At 34.4% G+C, this 25,889-nt stretch overlaps 1 protein-coding gene across 1 annotated transcript in view; it reads left to right on the forward strand.

Moving 5' to 3' along the window:
- The window catches only part of LOC100601285, an 86,143-nt gene that overhangs the window by 28,399 nt on the left and 31,855 nt on the right, over positions 1–25,889 (forward strand). Inside the window, exon 3 of the mRNA XM_030795532.1 lies at positions 2,019–2,225. Coding sequence (XP_030651392.1) covers positions 2,019–2,225 — 207 coding nt within the window. The remainder of the gene's footprint in view (positions 1–2,018; positions 2,226–25,889) is intronic.

Raw genomic sequence — 25,889 nt, forward strand, 5'->3', positions numbered from 1 at the left:
CTTTAATCGATTTTATTGGCATTCCGATCGATTAGATAAACGGAAATCTATAGCAAACATCAAAGCATTTAAAATATTTTCTCTATCTCATTTATAAACAAAACTTTTCTTTTCAGCAGAAAAAAATGATTATCAAACGACTAACAGGAAATTCTTCAGATATCAAATTACGATAATAAAATTATTTCCACATGGAAAGGGATAATGACAATGATGATAGTAATTACAATAATGAATAATTCAACAACCCTTTGACATGTATGGAAGAACCTCAGCAGAAACGGGTGTTTGAAGGGGGGCTACTTTAAAATAAATACTTTATTTTTAAAGGAATATTTTAAGAGACAACTCGAGGGCAGTTGCTTAGGTGTGCCTGCCGAACTAGTGTTGATTTCCCTGCAGATGTAAAGGAGTCGATTTCTTTGCCGGCGGTTCCCTTCCAAATTGAGTTACTTCTTATAAGCAAAATTAATATGCAAACAAGAGTGAGCCCTACCAGATTTACAAACTAGTGTCTGGACTTGTCTTCTACCTATTCTTAAAGGTGATTCCCAAATTATAGAGAGGGGCGAGGACTAGACTCTCCAAACCTGAAGTGAAGGAAAACGATTTATTTGGAGATGTGAAAACTGCTGTCCGGAGAAATGCAGCCATTAGAGCTTATGGCATCCTAGCTGTGGCGGCAAGAGGAAGTGTGGCTGTAACGGGTATTATGTTTATTTGTTAAAGAAAATCAATGGAAGTGGCTGTAAAGTAGTTAGTGAGGCGTGTGTTTGGGACTCGCGGGGAATCGTGACTCCGGCAGGCTGGTCGAGCAGCCCTTCTCATTACCAGCAAAGTCCCTGCGTCGCCCGGAGCCGGGGCGCGGACCGCGCGGCACCTGGCTTCGCGCTCGTGGGTCCTGCCCCGCGTTGCTCTGGTTGACCGCCTGTCTACACAATCTTCTGCCCTCTCTGTCCGAAGTCCTAGCAATTGCTCCCTGACTCGGGCTTTTTCCAATTGACTGTGGTTGTCTTCCCACGCCCCGCCTCAGCAGCACACACCTTTTTCCTCTTTTTTTTCCTTAGGGATTCCTGTCGTTTCCTCCTTTCCTTACGCTGGGAGCCTGAACTTCTGTTCCTTTCCTTCTGCTGGAATCTCTCTGAATCTCCCAGTCCCTTGGGTGAATCGCGGACTATTTCTTTCCTACCCTGCCCCTCCCCCATTTCTCTCTCCTGCCATTTATTTAGCACCCGGGTCTTCTTACCCTCGCACTTCTATCCTCTCCTCCAGACATTCCAGAGAGTTCTCATCACACCAGAATGCACTTTTTTTCTCCTCCTACTACTCCCTTTGGATTGGGGAGTAAAGGGGGATTTCGAGTTGAACTCCCAGGGGTTTTATTCTATTCTTTTAACAGCTTTACTTTCCCTTTTCTTCTTTGCATAACCTTCACCTACCTACTAATTTGTAACAGAAGCGGTTTCTTTCCCTTTCATTTCCTAGCTTACAATTTCCGTCTGGGGTTGTGCATTGCACATGCACTCTCTGACTTCCCCGCCCCCGCTCCCCCCGCCCCACCAGCCTCCGTCCAAGGCAACTATTTTCTTATACTCGGTTGCCGTCTAATTGCATTTTCTCTTCTCAGAGTTAAGTTAGTTTCCACGATGTAAAGTTCACCGTACAGCGCCTTTGCATCTGCCAAATTATTTCGTTGCCCAAATGAACGGTAGGGTGTGGGGGGAAATGTATCAACCACTCAGGTCCCTTTTAACACCTTTTTACTCTCAGTCCCGCCACCCACTCCAGTAATGTCTAATGTGAATAATAACGAATTCTGGAAGACGTTTCCTCTCAGCGCGTGCTGATTGCTCGTGAGTTATTCCTGAGCGGGTCTCAAAGCCCTCACTTGTATCTTCTGACTTCGAGTGATCACCATTTAAACCGTCCACCCTTTCTTCTCTTTCCCTCACTGTCAGCCCTGACTGCGGGAGGGGGACGCAGCCTGAAGACCTCGTACTCTTGCTTCTTGTTTCTAGCTGCTGCAGCTGCCGCTGAAATTCGCTGTGGCCGCTGCCTCTTCCCGCTTTAATCCCAGACCTCCAGTCATTGGGCAGCTCCTCAGAGGCAAGAAGTCAACACCATGGCAACCCGACAAGCCTATCAAATCACCGGCTGGCGTGACAGCAGCAACACTGCAGGCAGGAGTGGGCTGGGCGGAAGAGCAGAGTGGCCACTGCGCTCAGGTACACAGTCTGGGAGTGGACAGCAGCTGCTGATCTCCACGTTCTGGCTACACATATGTGCACCACCCAGTCCATACCCCTACCTTATGTGCCCTATTAAGTTCTGGAGGAGAAAGGGGACGAGGAGAAGGAGAGATGCATATGGGCTTGGAGGAACAGGAACCGCAGAAAAGAGTTTTAAACTAAAAGGAATCCAAGTCTTAGAATTGTAAACTAAAGATGTCTTGTGCCCCAGCAGTCTATGAAAACAAGTCACAATAGGCTCAAAACTAAATGGAAGGAGTTTACACAAACAAGGTGTGTGTGTGTGTTTGTGTGTGTGTGTGTTTGCCAGTTCTGTTATTTGTTTGAATATGAATGCAACATTCCGTTCTGGAGCTCCAAAAGGATAACAGAAGATGTTGCTCTGGAGTTCCAGAAGGATAAAGGAAGATGTTGCATTTTAAAATTTTCTTGTCTGCCACTGTTGGAGTCTGCTCAACTTTAATTTCAGCTATGGTAATGGTAACTGACTTCCTTGAAGATGACCTAAACTTTACCTGAAACCGTCTTTGCCTTGTTCTTTCATAAAAGGTGTGTTGCGTGTAATGTGTGTTCTAGATCTTGATTCCATAAAGGGAAGAAAGACACCAGGAAATGTGTGTATTCCTCTAAGGCCTACCTGGCCTGTGTATTTCCTCATTTTCCTTAAGAAATGTTGAATTAGGCAGATGGAGGAAGATGGGCATTTCACTAACATTTCAGAGCATTGTGTAAATTACCATGAGATAGATTGGAATTGCATTGTTCTTTTTTATTTTAAAAGCAAACAATATTTTTGAGAAACACACAACATATTTCTTAACTTACAATTTTATTGTGAAACCTTTGACAAATATTTGTACAAGAATATAGAATGCTATCATTGACCAAACGTCACCCTAGGTCACTTATCTCATCATGATTTCTAAATTTTGGAATGCAAGTTTGCCTGCTGAAGTTGTATAGGACAGAAGGGAAAATTCACTTAATAACAAAGGTAATGTGTCTTATTGAGGAAATCTTGTATGAATTATAAAATCTACACTTAAATCCACTCCACATAAACACGATTCACTAAATAAACAATTTTTATATTGATCTAACATTTTTATGAAGAGGCTTTCAATGTGTAAGTATTTAAATTATACTTGGCATACATAAAATGCTAGAGAACTAGAAAGGCTTTTAAAAGCAGCAATTGCAATATTAAGCAGAGTAGGATGGAGAGCCAATGTCTGAGGCTATAAAGAAAAATTCGATGAAATCTTGAACTTCATTTCCTTACTTTCTCTGTATTTCATTGTTGATAGATCCCAATATTGAAACAGTATATTTTCAAAATATAATTTATTACAGACCCAAAATGGGCATAATTACTGGCACTAGAGAAACAGATCGTGATATCCTAGAAAAAACTTTTGGACATAATATGATTTTTCCTGCATTGAAACTCTAATGTCATACTGGTAACATTTTCTTATTCTGCGCTACTGTGCAGAGTTGCTCAATGAAGAACCGCCAAGCACGTAGAGCTGAGATTTGGTTATTGCTTAAATGGCTACCTCAATGCCAAGGTATTGATATCCTTAAATATTTTTGGCTAATTCACATTACATTTAACATGTGCTGAGCGTTTACAGTGGAAAACATATGAGGAAACATAGTGCTGTAATTTAAAATTAAAATGCATATGTTTAATTTGTTATCTCCTGAAACTACATTTGTAAATTTAAAATATTTTTAAAGATAAGTTTAATAAAATGTTCAAAAATATTTCGGTATACTTTGGCTTTTGTAATAATAAATGAGCACAGGAAATATGGTGCATTTAATATTTTACTATTTCTTTTAATGGCATGTCCTCAGTTACTGGAAAACTTTCAGTACTTCAGGATCTATAACACTATTCGTGTATGTGTGTGTATATAGTATGCTATTTAAGGATACTGTCATTCAAGTGTTCATTTCTATGTTAATATTTCTAATTTTAAAAAGTTAAAATGAGATGAAGTTAATACATTAAAGAATTTAAAAATCCTTTGAATTTTTAAGTTTTTTTTATCATGAACTTGCCATTTATGGATGATTGAAAATTGAAACAATTTTTTGCATTTACAACACAAATATTTATTTTTTAATTATAAATCGATTTTAGTGTCTACCATTAAAATACCTTCATAGGTTGTATAGTATATGACCATCTGTTTAAATATAGATTCATGTATATGCCACACACATGTTGCTAGTTAGCTCTACATTCAAATCTTTACATTTAAAGCTATTTTCTACACTTTTAGTACTTCCCATATGGATGCTGTTAGAAGGAGGAAATTTCTCTCCTTTAGCTAATGAATAAGATAGTAGAATTAAACACAGTTTAAATGCTACAGTAAAAAAATCAATGCAAGGATGCCTCACTCGTTCTCAACAGGATGGATGCCATCTCCATAGAGTTCATTCTTGACCTTACCTGAGTAAGTACTTTGACTTAAAGTATGAGATGCACCTAGAGGGGTAATACATTGAGCTTAATAGGAAGACAGTTAATAACCTTTTTTCATCCTCGTGCACTATCAATCATGGCTGTCACCAGTCTGCTGAATCAAAGCAAAAGTGTTCTTCACAGATGACTGATTAGAAACGCAAAATCACAAGATCCATCTTCATGGTCACTTTTATTATAGTCATTTTTAAACTGACAGCAACCTGCTCAGTTTCAGCACACTGGGCATCACAAATAGTGTCACTCAGTGCAGCTAACCATGAGAAGAGGTTGGTTGGATTATACTTAAAAATAATTAGGCCCTCAACCCTTTGTGGAGCCTAGAAAAAGGTATTTGGCTCTCAATCTCCCCTCCCCGACTCCTAACGTATTTTGATTCCCTTGTATCATTAGTTCAGCATTAGAAGGGAGGCATCTTAGGGTATAGTTTTATCCTTGTTAATTGTCTGGGAATTAGGAAATGAATATGTCTACTTGAAAATTACATACAACTTTTTCTGTACTGCCTTTTGTCAACTTCTTGACAACCAACAATATTGCTACCCTCATGGGGGCAAATAGTTTAAATAGGGTGGTTTTTATACAAATATGTGCGTGTGTGTTCATGCTTCAGAAATCTAAGTAGTCAGGTCATAGTAAATGATGCCCACTTACTAATAAGGTGTCCTTTTCTGTGGAAAGCATTTAATAGCATCACTTGAATGCTGTAACACTGGAATTACTGAGGCTATAACTAAATGCATAGTCTTAAAGAAGGCCAAAATACTAACTCCTAGGTAGCTAAATTCTTGACATGTAGTGTCATATTATTTTTTTCAGCCCCAGAATATTGAAAAAAGGACAAATTTGGAAGACCAACAAATAGATATACATAAAAAGCATTACAGTAGGAGGTTTGAAACAGTTACAGCTGAATCAAATGATAAGGAACTTTGTCTTTACTAGCGCTCTTCATCTTTGTGATACAAGATGAAACTTTTGGGTTTATTTCATGATATTTTCATACATGCCTTAAGAATATTTTATAGTACTATATGGCAGTATTGATAAAAACATTTACATGGGGAAAGTTTTCAATAGAAAATCTTCAAAATATATTGTATGCCCGTTTTATAGGTTCATTATTTCACATTTTGGGAAAGTAAACCCCAATAGATTTAAGTTTTAATTTAGTAATTTTAACCAAAGTGCCTTATTTTAGGTCTCCATACAGTTATCTTTTCCCTTCATCTCAAATATCCACTTTCTTGTTAGTGCGCGCACACACACACCCCCAAACACTAAGAGAAAGAGAGATAAATCATTAATAATGTTAATATAACATAATACCCTTAGATTAACTTTCAGACATGTGAATATCCTACCTTTAACTTTTCTGTAAGGTACCAATTTTTTTCTCCATCTCTTTGTAAACCACCCCTCCCACACACACACAAACACACACATATGTACACACAGACATACACACACATCTTTATTCTAGATTATGACAATGTTTTTCTTCTCTGTGAAAAATACATAAACAGCATACATATACACACAAACATATATATGCATGTATGATATATCTGTGTTTTCTACAGATGGTAATAGATGTCTAAAAGTACTCTATAAAAAGGCTAAAATTAATTTCTCTAATATTGTACTTTGTTATACATATTTTTCTACATAGAAAAATCAAATTAAATATTGTGAAATAAATCCAGTTAGCTATCTAGTTTCATTGTATATTTTTAGTTAAATAACACTGTCTTAGAATTTGAATAGAAATATGTTAGCTAATATTTTAAAATAGTTTCACCTCATAAAAATTAATAATGACAATACTTACATTGTTAAATATGTAAAATTAGGGCTAACTGAAATGTTTATGTATTTTTAATACACATAATTACATAAATAACAATGCAATAATCATCTTAATGTGTTCATTTTCAGTTCACTTTAACAATAAAAACAGAATATCTCCTGACAAAATGTCTCTCTGTGTTTGTGTGTTTGTCTCCTGACAAAATGTCTCTCTGTGTTTGTGTGTATGTGTGTGTGTGTGTGTGTGTATTTGGATACATTAAGTTTACACTTCTAGAAAGGATAATCTCATAGAATTCAATATTACTTTTAAATTTTGGGCGGTAAAATATTCTTTATGACTAGATCATACACATCAAAATATTTATGAAAAAGATATTTATTTGAAATTCCTGGAATCTGTCCAGAATATTTTGCTAGTAAAACTAATGCAGTGAAATGATACACATATTTTTTTTGGCATCATCTTGGTAGTCTATGCAGGTGGTCACTATAGATCTTTAATATTAATCTTTAATGTGCATCATAAATATGAAAATTTATAAAGTTTATAACAATTTTAGGTTTAGCATCATGTTTTCTTCTACAGATAGGTCTTAAAGGACTGAGAAAATAAAAATAATTTTCTCTTTTAGAAATTTAATTAAAACAAAATATTTAAAGAAAATTAGCTTCTTTTAAAAGTTATCATGGAATGTTATTATTTGAGATTTTCATGTTTTGACAAAAATTGAAACCAATATTGACTTACACTTAAAGCATTATTGTTAATTTGGAAAGTGTTTTGGAGAAAATATTAGCATTTTTATTTCTCTGAAATCTTTAACTATTTTGCTGTTAGTTTTAAATACCTATCTTGTGTCCATTGTTTGTGCTTACATTTTCGTTACTGAGAACATTCTTATGTTTGTCAACATATAAAGCAAGCAACTTTATTTAATATAAGAATATTACATGATAAATGGACTAGCATAGTTGGTAGAAATATACTTAATATATAAATACATGTTAATCAAAACATATTTTAAACTGAAAAACCCTAATAATGTTTATGCATTGTAGCTTGGGCTAGAATTTATATTTGTGCATTACATGTAATATTTCTATACGTGAATGTATATACATAACTATACCTAAACCCTTTCATATTTAGGTCATTGACTTATTTTGAATGCTATCACACAACTATTACAATTATCTTTGCCATACCTGCATTCATGCAGCTTGAATATGCAGTTACAACATTTCTCTTTTTCCGGGAGTGTGATTTTTCCCTTGGTATCTGAATTGTTCTTTGTTGAATCTTTGTGATTAAAAAAAGTAAAAACACTCTTGTATGAGTGTCAGTTTGCAATAAATGTGTGAGAAGATGTGTGGTCAGGATAGTCTGCCCATCTTTTAGCATGTCTTTTCTACCTGGGCTTAACTAAAGCTATTTAAAGAGAAAAGAAAATAAAGCAAAGGTCAAACAAAAATCACTGTTAGCATCTTGTAGTAAAAGAAAGAAAATCTTGAGATAGTTACAATTATTTATTATATAATTTTTACTGAATGTTAACTTTCAAAATGCTACTATTACTATCACTTTTTATTAAAATCGTCATTTTGTTTAATTGTTGCTTTTTAGTTAAAATGTGACATATACAGACCTTAAAAATCTCTGGAACTAGAATTATTATTTTTTCTGCTGCTCATGTTCCCCAAATCTTTCTGCCTTTCAGCCACTAAAGCTAGAGGATGAATTTTATCACAAATAGACTATTTTGATCGGTGTGCTTTATTCTTACCTATTTCGGTTTACAAAAATACGCAAATAGGTGTAATGACAACTTTTAGAATGTATTCTAAGATGTTAATGATATTTTCAAGTAAACGTTTAGGATAATATTTTATAATCATCCTTTTTTTGATAGCTGAAGCTTTTACATGTAAACCTTCACTTACATATTACACTACCACTGAAGAATTTTAATGTATTACAGTTCATTTTGCAATAGATTCACAAACATTCAGAGTAGCATTATGTTGCTTAGTTATTCATTATAGTTCACATTTAGATTTTCATTTGAATTTTTCCCTTTTCAACATTTGGATATCATTTCATTAACTATCATAAACCAGTAGTTTAAGGAGGAGCAATTCTGAAATATAAACACTCTTTCTAGGATTTTACAGAATTGCCATAGGAGAGAAAGAAGGGACTAGCATTACTTTACTCTAAACATTTCCCTGTTATGATTATAAGAAAAGATCTGATACTGTGGCAATTTTTTTCATATGTGATCTTTCTTTAGAATTATTTTCAAAGTCAACTGTTCTTAGACCTTATTTTCATCTCCAAAAAGCCTAAGTTTTGTTTCTTGTAAGATATTTCTTTAGAGCATATCTTAGTTTAATTCACTTTTAGCAAAAGAAACACCCAGGCTCAATCTGGAGACCTCCTTCCAACATAATTTAGCTGGACCTTTTCTTAGTAAAGGTTTTCTGGTTTTCATTTTCACTTCATATTCTCAAATAAAAGATCCTTTGTTGTCTACCATTTGATTGGACTTAATGAAAAACACTCCATTTTAACTTAACAGTATTTCCTTTTGAATTTATTATATTTAAGAACACTGTCAAAAATCAAACATTTAATCTCAGGTTTTTATATTTCAAAATATATTACTATCACATGGCTCAGTGAGGTGATGTAAAAAGTATACTGAAAAGATTTCAAAAAGAAAAGCAAAAGTGAAAAAACCTGGCTTCATTTTAATATGAAACTAAATACCATGGCTAATGTGCAGATTGGGTACGGCAGCTGACTATGAAGACGAACATGTGACAGGGTGCCAACAGCGGAATTGTGCAGTATTGACTAAATGAGGTTCACTGATTTGTATTGAGGCTAATATCTTCTTTAAACAATTCCGTGTAAATTGTGCGTATAAAGTCATTGGAAGCTATTTCTCAGGACAGCCTCGCTGGCTAGCTACCTGCTGGAGTGAGGAAGATAATCAATAGGAAGAAATAGAGCTGAGCATGAGCCTGGGAAGCTGCAGAGCAGTTAATGCTGATAAAAGTAGATGATGTCAATATTTGGGAATAGCACAACTCTAGGATAATAGACAAAAGAGAAGTGCATATGTTGTAGGGTGTTCAAACAGGGGCAAAATTAAAGCCTAAGTGGCAGATGATGTCCTAAGCTGCAAAAGACATTATTTATTACAGGTATTGTTAAATTTCTACTGAAAGCCATACACAGAGCAAGATACTGTATATGAAAGATACCTAACTTTTATCAGAAGCTTAAATACCCATTTCTATTTCAATGGTCAGTAGGTTTCTGCTCATAATTAACATAGGAAAGACTATCTTCAAAACATTTGGTAGGTATATTTTTACATGCATAGAACTACATGCCTCATTAAGAAATTATTTTTTAAAAATTATCTAAGTTGCTTCCAAAATAGAGTTAAAAATCATATAAAAGTGCAAATGAAAATAGGCTGTGAGTCAAAGGGTGATACCAAAGACATAAACCTAATTGCATTTGCATATATTTGTGATTATAGCAGACGCCCTATTTTTTAAAGCTAGTAGACTTATTGGAAGTGAGTTAATGGTATATTTTTACAAATTTAATACTGAAAATCAGTTTTCCTCTTGCTGTCAGGTGATGAAATTTTGTTCTTCTGTGCTGATCTTTCTGTTGATGTATTATGACATAGTCTGTCAACATGAACAGATATGTGAAAGGAGATTGGGTGACTGAGAGGTACAACCTGCATAGAGCTCTTCTTGAATTTTAAGCGTCTTATCATGTTTGAGTACAACAAGTAAGATTGTGCTTACTTTAAAATGCTGTTATTTTTATATAATTTAAGCCCAAGCAAAACAGGTGGACCATGACAAGGTTCTAAATTGGAATGAGTGAGCCAATTCCAAAACATGTATTTCAGAGTATCTTTAATAAAGCTTTCCACATCATAAGTTGATTCCTTTAAAAAATCATTTGCAAAATGTAAAAGTTTCTTGACAAAGAGGAGAAATCAATTCATGCACATGTGATTATTAAACATAGCCATTTTCTCCCAAATTAAACAATTCCACAACTGTTACATGCTTTTATTGTCACAGATGTTTTTATTGTTTGGTGTTAGATATCTGGATTATATCAAGTACACGATTCTGAGGTTAGGTAAAATAGCCAAGCCTGATAGTTTGTACTTGGAACCGAGCTAACAAATGTTATTAGAAAAGCAAGTACATTTATCTAGGACCGTTCCTTTTCAACATATTTTTAACCATAAATACACAGATTTAAATAAATGGTACCTCTGCTTTTCATTTTGTGCTTTTATTTTGAGAGTAACTATCTATTTTGAAAACAATTTACAGATTTAGCAAACTATACATTGCAGTTATTAACTTAAGATACTAGATAATTATACTAATTCCATATTCCAGATATATAATTTTATAAGCTTTCCTACAAATAAAACATTTGCTTTAAAAAATTGCTAGGATGTTGTCATGTATTTCACTTTTCATCTTAAATACAAAGAAATAAAATATCCTTATTCATTATTGAATTATAAAGAAGGCTTCATTTCAAATAAAGTATGAATTTTGATTTAGAGACACAGAAAAAAATCTTTTAAGATCTATACTTCAACTAATTTGTTAATCTTGTGCCACTTTCAGCATTTGTCACACATATAGACCAGGAAATTGGCTCCATCTCATTCTAGCTCTGTATTGAATTAAAAACCTCTACTGCAAAGAAGAGCATGATGTGGGGAAAGAATAAATTTAGTTCTTTCTTTAGTAATGCACATATATTTCCATACATTTCACATCCTAAGGGAGCCTATGAATGCATTCAATAAATACAAAACTATAAAGTATAATTCCTATAAAAAGGAACAGGTTAATTTTTTTTTTCTGGTTTCAGTGTAGCATTTTAAGTTTGAAGACTGAAAATTAAGTATTTTTATTCATTTATTTTACTTTTCTTTTAACAGACACCTTCAGTATTAAAAGTAAACCCATAATAATGAATCTTAGTTGTTCCATCCACTTGGATAATGTTAGCAGGTTTAGATCAAAGCAAATTAAATATCAGCAGTGGCAAATAGGGAAAAATGTTTTATGCCATTTGCATCAAGGTTTACATTTAGTTCACTAAAGTCCATCCTGGCTAATTTAGTAGACATTGTATGCAGACGACATATGTGTATATGTTGAAAAGAGTGTCCATTCCTATTTCATTTGTCTAGGGTAACAGAAAAGGTCTTTTTCAATAAAGTACAATAATAAAGGGTTAGCTTTTACACATGATGAGGGCATTTCTATTAAGATTTTGTTAAAATGAAATATGCCCCACAGGTGATTGAGATTACTGACTAGGTGATTGAGATTACTGACTAGGAAGGTAGACTTGCCGTATGTATAGTTCTCTATACTTTCAAATATTTGAATCTTCGACTGCATTCTGAGAAGACAGTACAGTGTGGTAGATTTATGATGGCCTCACGGAAACAGAGCTAGCAAAGATTATGGCTTGCTTGTTTAGAAAAACGGTGAACTGAAAGTTCCTGATTTACACTAACATATATCTAGATGAAACCATAGTTTGCAAATTGTCTTGAGGAGTCATCTTTTATTAAGTGTTTGATAGGTATGGAAATGTACATGTCTATTTTTAAACATATAATAACTTTGCTGATAGTATATTTGCAAATATTCTATTTAATATTTTCAGGTTAAAATTAATTTACCTTATATGTTTGTATTTCTGAAATACCTTAAAATTTAATTTCCAGCAATAAATATTAAGTTAAAAGATAGTTTTATAATATATCAAAAAAAGGTCCAGTAGTGTTAAAAATTTTGAGACGTCACAGTAAATCTGCATATTAAGACATTCAAAATCTTTGTCTTTTTTAACATTTGTATTCGTATTCAAGGATAAAAAAATAATTCATCAAAGACTGCCTAAATTGGTCAACCGAAAGCTTCTTCGCTTTTTAAGTGTTTAATCACCATGATCTTTATTTGAAGGGTAGAGCTGTTTCCCTCTTACTTTACAAGGCCAGCGAAGACACTCCCTTACTAAATTTAGTACTAAAATTGTGAGCAAATGTTCTTATAGACTTTTTCCTATGGGAAGTCTTATCCGTATATTATCAGAAATGACAGAATGCATGACATAAACTTGTAATTATTCTGCTATTCAGTTCTAATTCTTGTGACAATATTCTTTGCTCCCCCCTTTAATTTTTTTTTAATAATAGCTTTCAGTGTTACCATTTATATTTAGGAGAACCACAAATTATTTTTCCAAATCCCACATACCAGTTTATATACTTCCATTTAATCTGAGAAATAAATGTTTGGGAAAAGGTGAAGATGTTATACAACTAGATGACATAACTTTGAAATTGCTGGAGTCACAGCTCCCTTAAAATCCTCATTCTATTGGTTTGATTATTCTTGTATTTTAAAGCTTAGGAGTTTAGATGCATAATATTGGTATTGTGTAAAGTAGGTGTTCCTGGAAGTCACACTTATGAATTATTGTGTGCCCCAACTGTTTCAGGGCATAAAATTTCTCTAACAGACAGCAGCAGACAGATTGGGAGAACCTGGCTCAAAGTGTCAGATAACTTTTAACTCTAATGTCGGTTTTGAAAGTATCTTTTGGCTCTCTCATTTTTTAAAGGGATTTAGTAAAAACAAATGGAAAGCATTTGAAGCACATACTTCTACTGTTGGCCCAGAAATTGGAAGGATACCAGCTCAGGCTCCTTCTTCCTTCATTTCCTCTTTCCTTCTTCCTTCCTTTTTTTCCTTATTTCTATTTTTTTCTTTTGCTGTGGTTAGAAAACACCTAACATGAGATTTAGCCTCTGATTTGGTTTGGCTGTGTCCCCACCCAAATCTCATCTTGAAATATAGCTCCCATAATTTTCATGTGTTGTAGGAGGGACCCAGTGGGAGATAATTGAATCATGGGGCAGTTTCTCCCATACTGTTCTGGTGGTAGTGAACAGTCTCATGAGATCTGATGATTTCATAAGGGGAAACCCCTTTCGCTTGGCTCCCTGATTCTGTCTTGCCCGGCTCCCTGATTCTGTCTCGCCCAGCCAGGTAAGAAGTGCCTTTGGCCTCCCACCATCATTTTGAGGCCTCCCCATCCACGTGGAGCTGTGAGTCCATTAAACGTCTTTTACTTTATAAATTACTCAGTCTTTATCGGCAGTGTGAAAATGGATTAATGCAACCTCTTGACAAGTGTTTAGTTGTTCAGTACAGTATTAGCTATAAACACAATGAGGTACAGTAGGTCTTTAGAGCTTTTTATTCTTGCATAACTGAGTACACCTGTTAAAAACCAACTCCCTACTTCTCTCTCTCTAATCCCTGATAACCACCATTCTACCCTCTGCTTCTAGGAGTTTGACTCCTTTAGATATCTTATATAAGTGGGATGATGCAGTACTTGTCCCTTCTGCCTGGCTTATTTCACTTAGCATAATATCCTCTAGTTTCACCAGGATACCTTTCTGTGTCTAGTCATTATCCTCTCCTTCCTTGGAGGATCACAGGGAAGGGGCCTAGTTGGAATGTTCAGCATGAAATGAAGCAATTCGTTTACTAAGAGTTTGGAAGATGAAAGTCAGAAGAGCAAGACTGCTGAATTCTATGGGAAATAAGCACGCCAATGCTTTTAGCCATCGTTTTAGACATTGCTGACTGTTGAGAAGCAAAGTTAATGTTCACTGAGTGCTCACCATGTACCAGGCATGGTAATAAGTGCTTTACTAAAATGGTCACATTTATCCACATAGCTCCCCACTGAGGTAGGTACTATTATTATCCCCACTTTACAGAAAAGGAAATTGAGTCACAGAGAGGTTTTAAGACACTTGCACAAGTTTATAGAGCAGATAAGTAATAGAGATGGGATTCAGCCTTCTATTTGTGCACTGTCATGCTGCTTCCCTAAAAGTCACATAGCAAAAAACGTTATTTTCTTTGAATCCAAGGGGGTAAAAATATAATCTGTCTCAATGGGGGAGAAACAGCCCTCCATTCACCTTTCCTAGCTAAGAAATAAGCAGAAAGTGTCCTTGGCCAAAGTCAGCTGACTTTGGCTATTTGGTTCTGAAGAAGAGTAGATGTATCCAGAGTTAGACAACCCAGGCTAGATGTCAGAATGATGGATGCGACAGATCTAATTTTCAGGCTCTGTCTCAGTGGTATGATGTCCAGACTTCCACCATTCTCAGTGGCATGATTTTTACCAATAGGTTTGTAAAAGATGCACAAGTTTAGTGGACTCCAAGTATTCCATGTGAAAGTATGATATTTTGAGTTACATGTTTCTGTACCATTAATAGGAATTATTGATGATGCCCTTCTTTCCAAGAGCATATTCCTTAGTTGTGGTTGTTGCATTTACATACCATTGTTAAAGACCAAGTATAAACTTCTGATACTTTGAGAGAAATTATTGCTTTTTACCCTCAAGATAGGATTCAGTGCCTAACTTTCTGTACTTTTATCAATAATCACTTCTATTATTTCTGTTGCATTAACTTTTATTCAAAAAGGCTTTTATTAAAAATTGCCTTTTTCTGTTACTCATCGGAGTGGCAGATTATGTGAAAATCAGTTACAACCACTGAGCCAAACCCTATTATACTATATGTCTATACTCTGTTGAGATAATATGAACATTTTGCTTCATTTTTTAAAACTATGGAATTTACTTATGTTAGCAAATGATTCACGTATAGTAGGTGCTCAATAAATGCTAACCAAATACATAAATATCTTCTTTGATAATAATCTGATTTAAAGGGTCCATAGAACTTTGATCCCAATATTGATCATTCAGATTTGTTACGTTAAAAATACTTTGTTTTTCCCTCTAGGTTACCATAAAAACAGGAAGATAGTAAATGCAGTTTGCTAGTATGTATTAGGGAGGAAACAGAGATGTCAGAAAGGCATATAAATATTATTAAGCAAACTATAGAGCAAAGTATATAAGAGCGGAAGCATTGGGGTCAGTGAAAAGAGAGAGAGAATTCTAGCTCCAGTTCATACGGTGGTGTGACACTAGACCGTTAATTAACTTTCTCGAGCTTAGTGTTCTTTGTCTGTAAAATGGGTATTATAATAACAGAGATAGATGCCTCAATAGAGGATTGTTAAATATCCTGTGAAATGACACTGGGCCTGGCACTGTATAAGCACTCAATAAATATTACCTATCATTATCATCAATTTATAGGAGAGTTTAATGCCTCTAAGTATGTATCAGTTTGCTATTTGAAAAGTTATATTTTTGGCATATTACACTAATAAATGATATTTTCAATAAAATCTTTATAATTTTGAAAATTCCCCCAAGAATCAAACAGACCCAAATCTGAGGGAAATTTTTTTTAAAGAAAATATATAATTTAGAACATTATGATTATATAAACTTGTTGAGTTTATAAAAATTAAATTTTACAAAGCTTGGTTTTATATGTAGAAGAAATACTCTATAAACAAAATTTAAAATTAAATATAATTTTCTTTTTATAAATGCCATGGGATTAACATTTTTTCTTACATTGTGGGCTACAATGTTGAATGAGATCCCATCTCTATCACTGTGAAATTTATAATCCACTGGCATATTTAGTGACGAAAATTATAACAAAGAGCAGTATGGGAAAAATTAATTCCATGAAACTAATTTGGGAGTACAAAACTGGGCATGTAATTTATGTTGTAGACTACTGAGAATGCCATGCCATTATCAAACCAATTTAAGCCTGCATCTGTCCCTGTTGTGTATGTATGCATGTATGTCTATATGCGTGTGTTCATGAATTGTGAAAACAAAGCAAAAAAGTATACTTTCATGCAGGATATTGCCTATTTGTAGAAAGAAAAATTGTGTTTTTTCTTCTCACCCTTAAGTGAAGATACTGTTTCCCTAAAGGAACAATTACATGCTACATAAACTGACATGCACGCTTGTATAACACAGTCATGATAACAGTGAAATAGTTTGTAAATAGCAAAATCTATCCAACAAAAGTAATGTTGATGATGTTTTCTGCATTCTTTCATTTTTAAGTTTTCCACTTTCTTTCAAAGTCTGCCGAACAATGACATACATAATTTTAGAAAAAGAAAGGCAAAAATCTTTCCCTTTATGACTGACAAAAATAACAAATATTCCATCTTTTCCTTGTCCTTTGACTTGGGTCACTTGTGCCCTCATGTGTGACCACAAGGCACCCTTTCTGTTGACAGTTACAAGCAAAGTGTAGCTGCCTTGATTGACTGTGGCACAGTCAAAATAAGCCAAGATGTCTCGAATGATTTGGGCAGCCAAAGTGTCGCTGTGTAGGGCATAGTACAGCCATCTGCAGGATGCTTCGATGAAACAGGCAAAAGGAGAGAGAGTGAGCACACCTAAATCTTCTACCCTACTAATTCATGAGTGAAATGAACTTGATGAAAAATGGCTTCAGACTTCTTGTCTAACTTCACCTTGTATATTATTACTTAGGACTTTCTAACTGCTAGATACAAAAAAAAATTCTCATACTAGATTATTATTGCTGAAGTTAAACCCAAATTTCACTGTCTAAACTGTATGTAGTAAATGTTGCTTTCAAGAGAGATATTAGGCATTATTTCCTCTTCTAATTTGGTATTAATGATAAAAGCAGGCCTGTCTACGATCTGTTATCATAGGTGTCTTCTCATGGAAATGCTGATTTTTGAGATTGACTTTGATGCTGTGTCTGCCAAGGCAAATAGGAAGTCAATAATCTACAGTTCTGACTCTTCACACTGAACTCTTGCTCTCTGCATGGAACCTCATGATAGATTAAGGCGGTATATTTTCCAAATTTTTTGAAAATCATTTGTTCCTAACTCAGAAAACCATGATTAATGTATGCCTACATGGTACCAACAAGAGAAAGGAAAACCACTACTTGGAAAAAAAAAAAAAAAAAAAGAGATGGAGAACATGAGCAAAGCTTTGCTACTCTTATTTAGTCTTTTCATTAGCAGATTTTACTCAGTCGGTCATATCATTAACATGTCCTGGGGTGCCCACAGGGCAACTAAAAAAGAGGCACTGTAAAACTGGAACTACAGAGCATGGACAAGCCAGGAAGTTCTACATATTAAATGAAAGTGAGGTGAGCATCTCCTTAATGTAATGTACCAGAAAAAGTTTCTCAGAAAAATTAAGCCCTGAGCTGCAATTTGGTGGATGGACATTGTATCATAAGTTTATTTCCATTGTACTGCAGTTTTCATTAATTTTGTCATGGATGGATTTATTTTATTTTATTTTATTATTTTATTTTTGAGATAGAGTCTTGCTCTTTTGCCAGTGCAGTGGTGCGATCTCAGGCTCACTGCAACCTATGCCTCCTGGGTTCAAGAGAGTCTCCTGAGCCTCCTGAGTAGCTGGGATTACAGGCACCTGCCACCATGCCTGACTAATTTTTGTATTTTTAGTAAAAATGGGGTTTCACCATGTTGGCCAGGCTGGTCGAGCTCCTGACCTCGTGATCCGCCCACCTTGGCCTCCCAAAGTGTTGGGATTACAGGCGTGAGCCCCCGCACCCAGCCGATTTATTCTGTTTTAACCACTTACATTATTATACTTTTAGATTTTTTCGAAACTTTTTTTTACTGTAGAATGCATTTGTTTAAATGTTGAAAATTTGTAATGTAATGTCCAATTACAAAGAAATAGTAAAATAAACCATGGAAATATACAAAGATGAATTATATATCATTAAAATTATTCTTGCCAACTTTCTAATGACTTAAAAATAAAAAGTAAAGCAAAAGCTGTATTACACAAATTTATATATTATGAGCTCAACAATATAGCATTTTGTATACCTAGGAAAATATTAAGCAAATTTAGTTTACCAAATTTTGTCTGTGGTTAATTTCGAATGGTGGGATTTTGAGTGATTATTAATTTATTTTTCTTCTTGGCTTTTAATAGTTTTCTCTAAAGAGCTTGTCTTATTTTTGAATTAGAAAAACAGAATTATTTAAAAAAAAACAAATGAGTCTGCAATAAAAACTTACATGTGTAAAGTTTCAAGAAATTTCCTTTTGGATCAAAAGAAATAAATATTTTTGTAGTTTTGAGAGGTAATTCTAGTTTTTAACCTATATTATTATTTATCAATCCAAATGGGCACTGAGACTGCCAGTAGTACTAGCATTGTCTGAATTTTTAAAATTTCCCTGATTTAATAATACTGCCTCCTTGTTATTTTAATTTGCATTTCTTTGACTAGAAGATATAATAATTAATTTTCCCCCGTTTGAGTTCTAATTACTAAAATATACTTTCTTTTGTCTGAATTATATATAATGTTTTTTGTCTGTATTTCTGATTTTATTCTCTTTGTAAGAATTCTTTACATAGCCTTAATATTTGCTGCAAATATCCTTCTTTGGCTGCATTCTTTTTATTTTACATTGATTTTTCTTCACTAGTAGAATGGCCATTTGTCAATATATTTCTTTGTGGCTACACCTATAATTTCAAATTTATAAAGTGCTCAGTCTTTCAGGGTTCTATGACTATAAAAACATTTTTGGTAGTTTTTCAATTGTTTTGGCTAGTTTTTTGTAGTTTTAATCAAACACTTCAAATTAGCACTTATAGAATGTTGACTTACAGTTTTTCAAATGCTAATAAATGGTCCCAACATCATTTATTTACATATTATTTGATGCTTCCTTTAATCATGTATACATGTATACATATATATGTATTCACATACACATATTAACATATATAGTATATGTATGCTTATGTTATTCTTGAATTTACTATCTTATTCTCTTGGTTTGTACATCTGTCTAGAAGTTTGTACATCTGGCTAAAATACTACACTATTTTAGTTATCATTGCTTTAATTTTAATGAATTGCAATATTTTATGTTAGTACACACACTCATGACTCATACTTTAATATCCTTGCCTGTTTGCTTTTCTAGATTAATTATTATTTATTGCCAATTTCTGTCAGGCTATGAAAAAAATTTAGTTGTGTTTATTTAAAATTGAGAATTATATTAAATGTGCAAATTAATTTAGAAAAATTGAACATAAATAGTTAAGAGTACTGAATTTTCTCTTTCAATAAAAGAGGCTGATCAAATCCACGGAAACATGAATGGAAACATAACCCCTAAAACTTTTTTGGATCTTCCCCTTTTCTTCCCATAGGGCTCTAGGAAGCAACAACCCTTTCAAACTGTATTATTCGGGCTGTATTAGGGGAATTGGCTCCCAGAAGTATGGAGGCTGAGATGTCCCGCAATAGGCCATCTGCAAGCTAGAGAACCAGGGAAGCTGGAAGTGTGGCTCAATCTATATCCAAAAGCCTCAGAACCAGGGAAGCCTATGGTGTAATTTTCAGCTCAAGGCCTGAGAACCCAGGGGCCACTCGTTCAAGTCTGAATCCAAAGGCCAGAGATCTTGAAGTTCTGATGTCTAAAGGCAGCAGTAGAAAAGCATGCCAGCTCTAGGAGAGACAGAATGTAAGGAAATTACCTTTTCTCTAACTTTCTGTTCTATCTGGGTCCCCAGCTGACTGGATGGTCTCCACCCACATTGAGGGCAGATCTGCCTTCACTCACTTCACCAACTTACACACCAATCTTCTCTGGAAACACCCTCATAGACATACCGAGAAGTAATGCTTCACCAGCTCTATAGGAATTACTTAATCCAGTCAAGTTGACACCTAAAATTAACCATCACACAAACATAACTAAACTTACTTTCTCTGTGTTGCTGATGGTTACAAACAAATGTTCCACAATTCATGGGAGCAGTTCTTCAAAATATAAAATCTTTAACCAATTAAAGATTACCATTTAAATTAACAAACATGTTGAGAAGAAGGCATTAAACCTAAAAGTCATGCTTACCTGATGACAAATTGTGACATCAGATTTTCTAATACCTGAAATTTCAATTTTGAAAAAAAAGGTGTTGATTAGAAAGGAGCAGTTAATTCTAGGTTACAGGTCTGTCGTAGGAGAAATAGATCTAGTCAGAGCCATACATTTGGGGCTTTGAATCATCTCGGAACGAATCAGAGTGTCTGGGGAGAGAGGTCTGTGGAAGGACTCTTGGCGGACATCTTTTACCTGTTGCAATTTTTTATGGTGCCCCAGTATTTGTAGCACAAACATTTATTTTTGAGCCATGGTATCAGTTCCTGCTTTGATTCTTAACATTCTTTTCTATCTCAGTTAAGATTTCTATTATCCACTACTTTATATTTTTTATCACTTCATCAGAGGCATGATTATCAGTAGCTTTCTCTATATCATTAATTATACTACACATATACTTTGTGCTAGCTCCTGGATTGTATATTTTGCACGTATGATTTCATTTACTCCCCAGAAAAAGTCTGAAGTGAGCATATTATTTTGAATGACTACCTAATTTTTTTACTAGCACTCTTGCTCCTTATATCCTTTAGCACCTTTAGTTTTGCTGTATATGACAACTGTCCAGATGATCCCCATAGCTTCAATTAACTCCAGAACCTACAGTCCCCTCATTAGATTCCACCTGCTGGCTCTGCCAACTGACTGACTCAGTGAGCTTTGGGTGAGATGGTGTTCTCTTTATGGTCAGCATCTGGATCTAGGTCGAGTGTCTCTAGCCCTTATTCTTAGCTCTGCATTAATAGTCTGTTATCTTGTTTCATCTGATCTCATGTTAATTTTACTCAGTCAGTCATATCATTAACATGTTTTCTTGTCTCTAGCCCTTATTCTTCAGCTCTGCATTAATAGGCTGTTATCTTATCTCATCTGATCTTTTCTATCTACTCATTTGTTTATTCATCCATTTAGAATTGTTTTTTTAACGTGTTTCTCCAGGATAAGCAAAAAGAATTCTAGTACTTCCAACATTGCATAAAAATGACTCTTAAGGGAAACTAGAGGCAGTCCTTAAATTCAGTGTTGATACTAACATGGAAAAATGTGACCCCTTACTAATGTGTCACACTCAGAGAGTTCTGGCCAAAATAATTCCTATTCAGATGCACTTCTGTTGTTCCTATATACCTGTGAGTTTATCTGGATACAGTTTCAATACATAACAATGTTCTCTATATTCTCAATAAATAATCATACCAAGGTAAAGTCACAGGAAAAGGAGTACTAGACTTTGAATAGAAGACATGATTTAATTTTTGGCTGTATTATATATTAGCTGAGTGTCCGAGCAACTCTATTAAACCTTCTGTGTCTCTGTTCCTTTATAAAATATGGGTTATATTATCAATTTATTCATAAGATTTAATAAAACAATATATAGAAAAGACTGTACGAATTCAGGTACACAGTGAAATATTGGATTTATAGGAAATAGATGGCACATTCAATGAGGCAATTAAGGAAATTTATTAAAGAATTTATTTACAAGATATGGACAGGGTTAAGTGAAACTAACAAGAAGGAGCTGTTACCATGTTTAGGCCAGAAGGAGCAAGAGAAGTGAAGAGTTATTGGAATATAGAGAAAGAGCTCTGCCTGTTTGAAAGGACTGCCATACAGGAGTTCTGGCTTAAGTAGAGTTAGCTACAACTGCAAACTCTTACTTCATCTAGTACTACCACACAAATCCATTAAGAAAAAAGAAATAGAGCCCAGTTGGTCTAGAGTTCTAGACGATAAAAGCCAGCCTTCTAGAGCAATGAGAGAGTAGATAAAGGATAGAAATTGGATCAGGAGGGGTAAAGAGACTGTTCATCAGAATGCTCAAGAAATGTTTGCTGAATACGAAAAGGTTGAATCTAAATCCTAAATCATTCTAAAGATACAATAGTAGGCCATGGACAGAGGACTGAAGGTTTGATGGTAAAATGAAAAAAGAAAAAGATGGGAGGAGTAATTAGGAAATGATACTAATTTGTTAAGGATTTAAAAGAATGAATAAATTAAAAAGCAATGAGAAAAAAATTGGAAAATAAAAACGCAGAAAAATAACACGGGACATTTGAGCAAGAGCAAGTGTATTACTACAATAAAAATAAAGTGTAGACTTCAAAATAAATATGTCATATTATACTATACTAGTCACTGTCATTTACACTAGTAAAGGCTTATTCAATTTTGAAGCTTTAAAATAACTAAAAATAGAATGTTGTTTATTGTGCTCTTGACTGAAAAACATAGTCTCTGTTCCACATATGTATAGTCTTCCAAGGTAGAGACAAATTTGGAGTTAGAATTTGGAACCTAAATACAGCTTGGCATGGTCTTGATGCAGTATTCAAATGAGTTAGATACCCATGTTGTTACAAAATATAAGTTTGAGGGAGCTCAGCTTTCTAGGATGGTTCAAAAATGAAGATTTTTCTCTTAACCAAAAAAGCATTTTGCAAATTAAGTTGTTTTGTATTTGTTTAAAAGGGCAGCTTACAATCCATATAATTTACCTGTTTTCTGCCTGTGTATTTCATCACGTAAGTACTGGAGTCTAACTGGGTAATTTCACAAGTATACACAAAAGCCCAGTGGGATGCAAGAGCTAGTGCTCATCGCTACGGAGGATGCATAGAAAAATATGTAGGAGAACCTGCTTTGCTTAGCGTTGAGCTGAGACTAGTAGGAGGAAGAAAATACAAGGAAGAATTAGAAATAAGCCAATGAGAAATTTAAGGAAAGTTCTATCAAATATTATAATCACTTTGACCCAAAGGGAGTTTCGCTGATATTTGTGGTATTTAAGTTGGTTTGCAAGACAAGAAAAGGACAATATTTTGATGGAAATGGGGGAGTAGAAAAGGTTTTCTACATAACTAAGAAAAATAATAATACTAAGCATTTACTGAGTGCTTACTGTGCATCAGATATTGGCTTAAATGCTTTCCATGCAATTAACTAATTACAACTCAATTTTACACAGAAATGAATCATCAACTCTGCAAGAATATATGGGTACCCTTGTTTCCGAAGACTTAGGTTACCTACCATTCCATGGGCTGAAAAAAATCTTTTTTCCCTTAACAGCCAAAGTACCTAATAAAGAACAGTTTCATATTTTTTGTGTATAATTGCATGATCTTAATTATCAAGCATGGGAAAAATGTTTATAATGTCTTCATGACAGATATAATCATTTTCCTAAAACCAGGTAAACAACATTCTCAATAGATAAGAATGATTAGCTTCAAGCTCTTAATAAAATTGGTGAAATTAAGTTGTTTAAGAATACATTTGGATAATCTTTAAGTATGAAGATTAAATAAAAGTGCAAATTACAAAATAAAGTGTTATGAAATATCTGATTATATTCTTCCAAAAGGGATGGTATTTACAAAAATATGTAAATTTTTATGACTTGATGCATCCTAAAAAAGTGGAGGTTCTTTGTAGAAATGACATATAACTACATGTAATAAAAGCACAATTCCCCAATATAAAATGTGAGGCAAACTATATCTATCATTATATGTTTTGTTTATTTTTACCTTTAACAAATGTAGCTCTCCAGATGCAAACTACCTCATGTCAAATTTAGGTATCAATTAAGTATTTCCAGAAAGGTATATGGAAAATGATTATGAAAATGGGCTGGAAAGTGGAGTGTAGACCAGAAAAATGCTTTGAACCAACCAAAGGACCAGTGATCTATGAATCTAAGGAAACACATGGAGAAGGCTGGATGCAGTGGCTCATCCCTGTAATCCCAGCACTTGGGAGGCCGAGGAGGGCAGATAACCAGATGTCAGGAGTTCGAGACCTGCCTGGCCAACATGGTGAAACCTGGTCTCCACTAAAAATACAAAAATTAGCCAGACGCAGTGTCACGCACCTGTAGTTGGGAAACTGAGCTTGGAGAATCACTTGAACCCGAGAGGCGGAGGTTTCAGTGAGCCAAGATTGCACCACTGCACTCCAGCCTGAGCAATAGAGTGAGACTCCGTCTTAAAAAGAAAAAAAAGGAAACAAAAAACAGACATGGGAAGACTTAAATTTTAAAAGTACAGTTGGGCATGACATAACAATGTCAATGATTGACTACTTATATGGCAGTGGTTCCATAAGACTATAATACTATACTGCCATATTTTTACTGTGCTTTAAAAATGTTTAGATATGTTTAGACACACAAATACTTTCTGTTGTATCAAAACTGCCTACAGTATTCAGTACAGTAACATGTTATACAGATTTGTAGCCTAGGAGCAATAGGCTATATCATCTAGTCTAGGTGTGTAGTAGGTTGTACCACCTCTGTTTCTGTAAGCACACTCTATGATGTTTGCACAATAATAAAATCACCTAATGGCACACTTCTCAGAACATATCTCTATTGTTAAAAGATGCATGCTGTAGTGGGAATCGTACAGTATGTAACCTTTCAGATGGGCTTTTTCACCTAGTAATGTGCATTTAAGTTTGCTCCTTGACTTTTCATGGCTTTATAGTTCATTTCTACTTGGTGCTGAATAATATTCTGTTGTTTGGATGTACATCAGTTTATTTATCCATTGAAATATGGAAGGGGATGATGGTTGCTCCCAAGTTTGGGAAATTATGAATCAAGCTGATGTAAACAGTGTGTATGTTTTTGTGTGAACATAAGTTTTAAACTCTTAGGTAAATACCAGGAAGTACACTTACTGGATCTTATAATAAGAGTATGTTTAGTTTTGTAAGAAACTGCCAGACAAACTGTCTTCCAAAGTGGCTGTACCATTTTGGATGCCTGCCAATAATGAATGATAGTTCCTTTTAGTCTACATCCATGCCGCTTGTATTCTGGATTTTGGCCATTCAAATAGGTATGTAGGGCTATCTTCTTTTTTAAAATTTTTAAGTTTTGTAGGTACATAATGAGTGTATATATTTAGAGTGTACATGAGATATTTTGGTATAGGCATGCAATGCAGAATAATCACATCAAGGAAAATTGGATATCCATCCCCTCAAGCATTTGTTCTTTGTGTTACAAACAATCCAATTTGCCTTTTTAGTTATTTTAAAATATACTACTAAATTATAATTAACTATAGTCCCCCTGTTGTGTTATCAAATACTAGGTCTTATTCATTCTTTCTAGCTATTTTTTTGTACCCATTAACCATCCCCCCTTGCCTACACTCCTCCATTACCTTTCCCAGACTCTGGTCACCATTCTTCTATTCTCTATCTCCATGAGTTCAATTGTTTTAATTTTTAGATCCCACAAATAAGTGAGAACATATGTTTGTCTTTCTGTGCCTGACTTATTTTACTTAACA

The sequence above is a fragment of the Nomascus leucogenys genome, chromosome 16 (assembly GCF_006542625.1).
Source record: "Nomascus leucogenys isolate Asia chromosome 16, Asia_NLE_v1, whole genome shotgun sequence".
Classification (NCBI taxonomy): domain Eukaryota; kingdom Metazoa; phylum Chordata; class Mammalia; order Primates; family Hylobatidae; genus Nomascus; species Nomascus leucogenys.